The sequence below is a fragment of the Aplysia californica genome, unplaced genomic scaffold (genome assembly GCF_000002075.1).
Source record: "Aplysia californica isolate F4 #8 unplaced genomic scaffold, AplCal3.0 scaffold00513, whole genome shotgun sequence".
Lineage (NCBI taxonomy): Eukaryota > Metazoa > Mollusca > Gastropoda > Aplysiida > Aplysiidae > Aplysia > Aplysia californica.
The window spans coordinates 166,584-174,044 of record NW_004797783.1 but is presented as its reverse complement, the minus strand read 5'-3'; the positions used below and the strand labels follow the sequence as shown (position 1 = coordinate 174,044).

Below are 7,461 nucleotides of genomic sequence, written 5' to 3'. Positions count from 1 at the left end.
GCTCACACGCACATACACGCACACACACACATACACGCATTCACACACACTCACAAACACACTCACAAACACACACACACACACAAACACACAAACACACACACACACACACATACACACACACACACACACACACACACACACACACGCGCGCGCGCGCGCGCGCACGCAGACTATAATGTACGCTAACAGACAAGAAAGAGTGTGTCACATGACTCGCACGGTTCAGAGCGGGCCCGGCGTGCAATAATTCTCGTATCCCGCCGCCTCTATAAACACTGGTATAACACCTAGACTTCTCGGATAAGGGCTTAAAATCTTAGAGGTTCCGTGTGCAAGTTGTGCTTCCTTAGTGATCCTCAAATCGATAAGAGTAGGCTTCGGCAAAATTCAAAATAAATTCCAACCAAACTGAAGATTCTTAAATATTGTTCCGCGCGCTCATAATATGTAATATGCAGTTGCGAGCGCCGTAAAATAAATAAATATGAATCAATGAATGAATGAATGAATGAATGAATGAATGAATGAATGAATGAATGAAGGGTACAAATATTAATTAATCAATTAATTAATCAATTTAATTAATCAATTAACTAGTTGATCTATCTATTAATGAATTAAATAAATAAATTAGTAAGGTTTAGCCCCCAAAAGCAATACATCTCTGAGCGGAAAGGAAAGTAAAAATGTACTTGTACACAAATGACATTTCTAATTTCTATAAATTTTAATTAAATATTCGGTACAAAACCCAATGCCTTTAAGCCTCATAAATCCCCCTATCCAAGGGAGTCTACCCAAACATTATTTTTTCCTAGTCGAGAATGATTTCCCCATGCCATATCGATCAGATGATTAAGGGGAGGTTACTACAACCAACTGTGCTGGAACTTGTAAACAAACTCTTGTTTATTTTCCTGGAAGTGGAAGAGCTCAAACTTTCAAAATAAAACAGAAAGGCTAAGATAAGTTTAGATCTAGTATAGGAGTGTCTCGGCGGCTTATGATATTGTTGTTTCTACGCTATTTTCTACGACATACGAGAGAGGACATTAAAGGATTTAGTGTGGCCATTTGAAATCTGGGTCTATTTTTAATTTTGGAGTCAGTGTCAGTGTCAGATTTCGCAATCGACGAATGATTAAACAAAGATATAATCATAGAGTCAGTGTTGCTGCCGGCAGTGATAAGTGATATCTCAATATTTTTTTTTAAAGCTAGCCCTCCGATTACGCGGATGTAGATCTAGATTCTACACAAGATTGTTTATAATCTAGGGGCTAACTAGATATCTAGATCTAGATCTATATTACTTCCTCATTGAAGAAGAAATCTCATGTCGCAAAGAATATCATGGGGTTTTTCAAAGAAGCCAGTGACCCCTTCTGCCACTGTCACAGTTCTCTCTCCGGATCTTCTCAATCTTTTATCCATGGATATTTCAAGTTCAAGCAGATTGATTGATGACTTAACACATGAAGAAGGAGAGCATGATGATGGTTATGTTGGAACTCTGAAAGGTATCTGTAAGTCTTAACTAAAGTTTAAAAGAATTTCTCCTTTCCAACGGTAGAGTCTACAACACAAGTTATTCAAGTTATTATACTATCCAATAGGCTAGACGACACTTTTACTTTTAGTCTTAGAAGTTGAGTGTGAGCAAATATAAGAAGGAGGGAAAACCCTGCAAAATAATATTCAATTCAGCATATATGTTATGTTACAACTTACGTGAGTCTTGGAGTAGTAGATCTAGATGATAGTTGATGTTGATGGGGCCCCACCTGCTGGTCGTCTGCTAGTTCTTCGTTAACCGATGTTACTCGCTTCAGCTTCAGTGAGAGAGTGACCTTCAGATTTCCCGCCGCTTGCACGAAATCACAGTCACGTGATATGTCCCTTAGGCCTACGTCACAATAATTATTATTAAGGTGTGTTCACGCTACATGTCCTTCCATTCTTAAGGTGCGTTTACACCACATATATATATGTAAACACACCGGAATATATAAATATTTTCAGGAAGAGACTTGTCTCTTTGAAAAATACGTTTTGTAGGGTGGCCTATAAAAAAATATATTATAAAAGATAACGAGATCGATCATACAAGTAACAAGACACACGAAAATCAGATCTCTTGTCTTCATTCTGACACACCAGGTAATCATGCACTGATGGGAATTTCTGGGTAAACTATTCTGAATGAAGTAAAAATTTACTTATTTCCTTTCCTTTTCCAGCTAATTTTGAAAAGACTCCTTGCATATATATTAATTTGGTTTTTCAGTGGCAACCTTTTTAAAGTTTTTAGGTGGAACATGATGACAATTTGATAAAATCAACAACAAAAAAACCTCTTTAGGAGATGCCTCTGTAAAATACAAAACTGGGAAAGGGGCCTTTGATATTTTTTTTGGTTTAGCAAGATCTTTTTAGGAACATTTGATGCGAATTTTTAAATTATTTTTTTAAAAACTCACACAGCCATCTCATGTAGATTTACACGTTTTATGTATAGATCTATACTTTTTTTTTCTAGTAGTATTTTGCATGCAGGACTGTATGAAACCACAAAGAAACTTGCAGGCAGATACAGGAACTTAGATGTACCAGTTAAGGATAAAGAGGGAAAGCACAAATCCAGACGAACAGAAAGAACGCTGGAAGGAGCATTTCAAAGAGCTACTGAACAGACCAAGGCCAGAAAAACAGTTAGACATTCCACCAGCAGAGATTGATCTGGGGGTGAGTGAAGAAAAGCCTAGTTTAGAGGAGATCAAGGAGGCGATAAAACGCCAGAAAGCAGGCAAGGCAGCCGGCCCAGATGGAATTCCCCCAGAAGTTCTCAAGGCGGATATCGACACCGCGGCAGGGATTCTTCATGGAATTATTGGCAAGATATGGGACAGCGAAGAATTTCCACAAGATTGGAGAGAGGGATTGCTCATGAAACTACCCAAGAAAGGAGACCTGCATGAGTAAAAACTACAGAGGAATCATGCTCCTGTCCATTCCTGGGAAGACATCAAGGTCAGAATCCAAAAGGCAAGAGCAGCATTCATCATCCTCAGGAATATATGGATGTCTAAGGAACTGGGATTGAACACCAAGCTGAGGATCTTCAAACAAACGTGAAGACTGTTCTACAGTATGGTTCAGAGACATGGAAGCTCACAGCATCAGCAGCAAGGAAACTGCAGAACTTCGTAAATGTATGTCTAAGATGGATAGTGGGGATCAAGTAGTACGTTTGAGTCACAAATGTTCAACTGTGGGAGAGAACAAGTCAAAGGCCAGTAAAGGAAGACATACAGGTGTAGAAATGGAAATGGATTGGGCACACCTTGAGGAGACCCCAACAAGCATCATCAGACAGGTTTTCACACAAAGAAAACGTAAGAAAGGAAGACCAAAGATGACATGGAGGCGAGCGGTAAACGGAAATGGAAAAGACGGGGATATCATGGAAACAGCTAGAAAAAGATGCACAGGACAGCTGGAGAAAGGTTTATGGCCTATGCTCCACTGGGAGTTAAAAAGGGCAAGAGAGAGAGAGAGAGAGATTTTGCTTGCTGAACATGAATATGGCCTTCATTTTTGCCGCAAATCAATAGTTACGGAGTTATTGATGTTTGAAAACAGAACTATATTACAATAGGACCAGTGGCATAGAGTGTATTTTGACTTGTTTTTAACAACAAGGGGGGTTTCAGGGGGGCATGACCCCCAGCATTTCACAATGATTTGATGTTTTGGCAATTAGGATTGATGTTTACTTGAAAACAATTGATTTGCAAGGGTTTTAGTGGCCATGCGTGTGTTCTGCAGCAAAAATTATAATCATGGCAGTTTAGTGCTCAAATCAGTGCATCTGTGTATGGGTGCATGAGTAAAAATTTGCTTATTGTATTAAATCTTTCTTTCGAGACATTGTAGTTTTGTAATCCCACTATAAATGTTTAGAGTACATTCAACTTTTCACGACTGTCTACAGAAATAACAAAACAGCATTGGAAGTCGGCAGAGAGCAGCAAAGCTTGTCAAAATAAAGAGTGTCGTAAAGTCTTCTCTACTGTGCTTGAACGACCACATCATTGTCGAAGGTGAGATAAAATAAATAATAATAATAGATAGCATTTGTATAGCGCAAATCCCCGCTCAACAGCAGGCTCTATGCGCTTTACACTATATTATTACCCCAGCAGACCATAGAACACTCCGAAACATTCTCAGCTTCCCGGGAAGCATACAGTGCAAGCAGCTGATTAAGCGCTCAAACACTAACATACTGACAAGATCTTTCGCTGACTATAGCCGGGTACCCATTCCCACCTGGGTGAAGTGAGGAAAATTCGTGTAAAGTGCCTTTCCCAAGGACACAACGTCGGGTCCCTGACGGGATTCGAACCCACGACCTTACGGTTGCGAGTCCGAGAGCCTAACCACTATGCCACCGACGCCACAGATAGAGGGGCACGTTTGACGTTTTTAGATTTATTTTGTCTTTGCTTTGACGTTTTTACTCATCATTGGACTGTTTTATAATCTGTTGTTTAGTTGAAAATTATGAGATTAAAAAGTTGGAGTTTTGTAGAGCATCTCAGCAGTAGGTCTACAGTGTGAAGCTTCGGAGATGTAGCTCATCACTGAACTATATTGATCATGGCATCAAGCGCAAATAGGCTAACTCCAAAATTTTATTATAAAACTAGATTTTTACTTTGATGTAAGGCAAGGTTTGAAAATCAAATACATAGTCTCAATAAGTGATGTAATATTACAACAGATGAAAATGTTTGAAATGCTGGCTTGGAATTTGAGCTCGGTATTTGATATTTTAACTTAGCAGTTTTTAGCCTTTCTACTATAAAATAGGTTACCTGAGAGATGGCCCTTCTGTGCCACAGTTATGTTCCAAATATACTTACTTCTTTTGGAATTCTGATTGCATAACCGACAAATGTTTCGGGATGGGGGGGGGGTTAATCTGAATTGGAGTAAATTTCTCTGGAGCAGTGCTTCATCAGCCGCTTTTGCGGGTTTTATGTTCATTTTGCAGAGAGGGAAGGGGTGAAGGAGTCAGTTAAGACAGGTTGTGGGTTGTGTCACCGAATTATTTTTTTAACGGAAAAGAAATTGCCTTTCAGATGCGGAGAAGTATTCTGTGCGGACTGTCTCAAGTACAAACGTCGTCTCAACAAACTGGCCCACTTTGACCCAGATGGAGATCTTTACAAGGTACACAATTCTGAATTAAGCGCGTGTTATCTTTTGGGGGGTTTTTTACTGTAGGACTATTATTCGTTTGACTGTTTTTCCAGTTTTTTTAAGCATTTTGAAATTGGTAACATGACAAAACTCAAAAATTATGTTTCAAAATTTACAGGGTTCCAGATTTTGTACGAATAAGTCTGTTTCCTTTTCATCTTTTCTGAGACGGAATATTGTCATGTAACCATGCATTCCCCTCCTGTTGGTCCTCGTTTATTTTACTGCTTTTAACCTCAATATCTGACGATTTAAAAAATTTGTCTAAATTCTTCTGTAGAAATGCTTTCTACTGATGTATCTCAAAATGTCTATCCCTTTGTTATGTGCTGTGTCTTGTCCTTGTCAGGTTTGCAAAAGCTGCTTTGAGCTGGACAAAACTACCGAAGGTCAGGTACGAAACCACTCCAAGGACTTTGCGGCTCTTAGAACGGCGCACAAGTTTGTGAGCACGACCGAGGCAAATGGTGCCGTGCCTTCCGCCCGGAGATCTCAACTCGACTATGACGTGGAATATGAAAGGTGTGGAGTGGGGAAATTTTCCCTTCTCGTAATATATATATATATAGCACTCTCATGAAGTCAGGTAGCTGCATAACAAGGAAAGTGTTAGATTGGAACCCACAGAGTTAAAGATCAAGGGGAAGACCACGTGGAACCTGGAGAAGAGTCACGGAAATTGATGTACAGAAAATAGGGAAGGCATGGAATAACATCAATGGGCAAGCCCAGGATACGGAAATTGGAAAGTGTTTGTTCGTGGCCTATACCCTGACACAGTTTGAGAAAGGCAATGATGATGACATACCCTGACACACGGTGAGAAAGGCAGTGATGATGAAGGGATTTTTACGTCACCATCGATACAATTTAGATCGTTTCAGAGATTGGCATCGACCCTACCTGACAGGGTCAACCCGGACTGAGAGGGATACAACGTCCTAGCAGAAGGACCGAATACTTACTTTACTTTACTTTTTCATCCTCTGTTGCCGTTAAGCGTCGAGGGTAGATGCAGTTTTCTATGGTAGGCCAGCTCCGCAGCTCTTTCAGTTGTAATGTGTTTTCTTAGGGTTTCCTTGACACCCTCGATCCACCTTTTGCGTGGCCTTCCTCTTCAAAGACCGAGTAAGTCGATAAAAATTCTCCCCATTTGGAAATTGAACCCAGGTCTACTGTGTCTATACTGTGTGCACTCACGTGCCCTCACGCCCACATTCGTGAGTAGGTGTGAATTCGCATGGGTAGACGAGGTCTTCAGAGGTGTGCTCACGTCATCATGCCCATTATAGAAAATGGTGAAATGGTATGAGTTTAACGCCCCTATCAACACTATAAGGTTATTTAAGAGGCGGGGCCTCCTAATTTAACGTCCGTCTCCGAAAGGACCAAGCCAAATGGAAAATTCGTGTAAAGTGCCTTTCCCAAGGACAAAACGTCGGACCGAGCTGAGGCTCGAACCCCCCGAATCCGCAATCTCAGGATTGCGAGTCCGGTAGCCTAACCCCTAGGCTACCGACACCACTGCCCATTATAGGCCTACGTGTATACGATATTACATTGTATAGCGACTTATGTGTATTGTTTTAGTTGTAGTAGAGGTTTTACGACGCTCGCAACTGCATTAAGGTCATATGAGTGCCAGAAGACTAGAGGTGTTACAAGAAAGTAACAGACATAAAAAGAAGAAGGGGAGATAAGGACGATAGATGTTTCGTAGGAAAGAAGAAGCAAACCACACCAGAGCACCCGCCAACCACCCACGTGTATTGTTTATAGCCACATAATATTATGTGTGTGCCTAAAGAAAGGTACCAAAAGTCGCCACAGACCATTTTGAGCTACAGGCTGATATGACAAAAAATCACTTTTTTTTAAAAAACCAAAATGTGTTTCCATTAAAAAATGACAGTTCCACCATTTTGTAACCATGCATTAAAAGAGTTTTCATAGATTAGATTTCTAAATATTTTGTTTTTAATTATTTTTATGGTAGATTATGTTTAAAAAAAAGATAATGAAAACTGCTTTTAAAAGGTGTTAAAATCTATTCTTGAAGCACGTTTTCTCTTCCCTACTATTTTTTACCTTTGAATTTTAATCATGATATTGATGTCAACTGAATGCGGAATTGGAAATGAATTTTCCATGAATAAATACATTAGATTCAATTGAATCATCGTGGGGGGG

At 39.9% G+C, this 7,461-nt stretch overlaps 1 protein-coding gene across 2 annotated transcripts in view; it reads left to right on the top strand.

Moving 5' to 3' along the window:
* Positions 1-747: 747 nt before the first annotated feature.
* Positions 748-7,461, top strand: part of LOC101851142 (vacuolar segregation protein PEP7) — a 25,639-nt gene continuing 18,925 nt past the window's right edge. The window contains exons 1-4 of one of the 2 annotated variants that reach the window (XM_005106105.3): positions 748-1,523; positions 3,998-4,106; positions 5,151-5,241; positions 5,621-5,793. In XM_005106105.3, coding sequence (XP_005106162.1) covers positions 1,340-1,523; positions 3,998-4,106; positions 5,151-5,241; positions 5,621-5,793 — 557 coding nt within the window. In that variant the 5' untranslated portion in view covers positions 748-1,339. The remainder of the gene's footprint in view (positions 1,524-3,997; positions 4,107-5,150; positions 5,242-5,620; positions 5,794-7,461) is intronic. The other variant, XM_013086851.2, reaches the window with a different exon arrangement.